Raw genomic sequence first — 1,610 nt, 5'->3', positions numbered from 1 at the left:
CTCTCTCTCTCTCTCTCTCTCTCTCTCTCTCTCTCTCTCTCTCTCTCTCTCTCATACACATACACTCACCCTCTCTCTCTGTCACACACACTCACTCACATATGCACACAGAGAAAGTGTTCTTGTTGTTGCCATTGTAATACTTACAATATTGATTTGTGTCGCATACGTCGGGTACATCTGGCTGAGAAAATAGAAAAACAAGACGATGGGGTGGATGAGGTAGGCTGTGTAGGTGAGTCGGCTGAGAGGGATCAGTGCTTTCCAGGACAGAATGGTGTTCACGAAACCTGAAAGAAACAGAGAGTGAGAGATTGAAAAGCAAAGGGAAACTTTGAATGGTTTAAGACCTCTGTCCACTCCAACTAAGTCTCCTTTGGCACAGCTGTCCTCAGATATGTACCTAAAACACAACTAATCCTGGATATGTATTCCTAATACGACAATTGCCCCCAAATAAACACTTTTATATGACCATGTGCCCTCTGTCTCTGATAGGTACCTCAATAGTGCAACTGCTCCCAGTGAAGTACCCCTAAGAAGACATCTTCTTTCAGATAAGCACATTTATAGCACATCTGTCCCTAGATAAAACCTTATTATTTCCCACTTCAAATCGTCATAGTTGTTCAGTTTTTCTTCTTTATCATTGTTTCTGTTGATACTGGGACATGCTATGTTGATTATCATGCAAGTTTTTTTCTTTATTATCATAATGTACCGCCTGACTGGCCTTCATAGGATTTTCGAGCGAGATCGTTGCCAGTGCCGCTGGACTGGCTCTTGTGTGGGTGGCACATAGAATATACCATTTTGAGCGTGGCCGTTGCCAGTACCGCCTGACTGGCCTTCGTGCGGGTGACACGTAAAAGCACCCACTACACTCTCTGAGTGGTTGGCGTTAGGAAGGCCATCCAGCTGTAGAAACTCTGCCAGATCAGATTGGAGCCTGGTGTAGCCATCTGGTTTCACCAGTCCTCAGTCAAATCATCCAACCCATGCTAGCATGGAAAGCGGATGTTAAACGATGATGATGATGATTATTAAGGCAGCAAGCTGCCCCCTTCCCCCAAACTTCAGGACTTGTGCCTATAGTAGAAAAGATTATTATTATTACTAACTGATCCCTTGAAAACTTCATGGAAAACACAAAAAATGTAAGCATCTGTAACTTGTGTGCTGGCATTATCAGAAATGTTTCTATATGTTTCTCTAAGGCGTCGAGCTGGCAGAAACGTTAACACGCTGGGCGAAATGCTTAACGGTATTTCGTCTGCTGTTATGTTCTGAGTTCAAATTCCGCCGAGGTCGACTTAGAAAAGCCCCATAAAAATAAACACTCACCTCCATATCCTGTATAACAGGCATAGATGACCCAACCAAGACAGAGCCCCCACACGGTCCTGTGAACGGTGATGTAGAAGACAGACACAGCCTGGGAGACAACGGCCCCATTCTGGATATTGTAGACACCATAGAGGACAGCCACGGCGCTGATGGTAGCCATTGACCATAGTACACACGAAATATACTGAAATTAAAGAAGGAAGAACTTAGTGAGGACCAACGTTATTTAGTGAGGGTCATGGTTGGCTAAACACAGGAGTTAT

At 44.2% G+C, this 1,610-nt stretch overlaps 1 protein-coding gene across 1 annotated transcript in view; it reads right to left on the bottom strand.

Annotated features, from left to right (window-relative positions):
• Positions 1–66: 66 nt before the first annotated feature.
• LOC106882704 (nose resistant to fluoxetine protein 6) overlaps positions 67–1,610 on the bottom strand; it is an 11,439-nt gene continuing 9,895 nt past the window's right edge. Inside the window, exons 7-8 of the mRNA XM_014933468.2 lie at positions 1,345–1,531; positions 67–290 (exon numbers count right to left, since the gene is read on the bottom strand). Of these exons, the coding sequence (XP_014788954.2) occupies positions 82–290; positions 1,345–1,531 (396 nt within the window). The 3' untranslated portion in view covers positions 67–81. The remainder of the gene's footprint in view (positions 291–1,344; positions 1,532–1,610) is intronic.

The sequence above is a fragment of the Octopus bimaculoides genome, chromosome 30 (assembly GCF_001194135.2).
Source record: "Octopus bimaculoides isolate UCB-OBI-ISO-001 chromosome 30, ASM119413v2, whole genome shotgun sequence".
NCBI lineage: Eukaryota > Metazoa > Mollusca > Cephalopoda > Octopoda > Octopodidae > Octopus > Octopus bimaculoides.
This window is presented reverse-complemented; position numbering and strand designations above follow the sequence as displayed.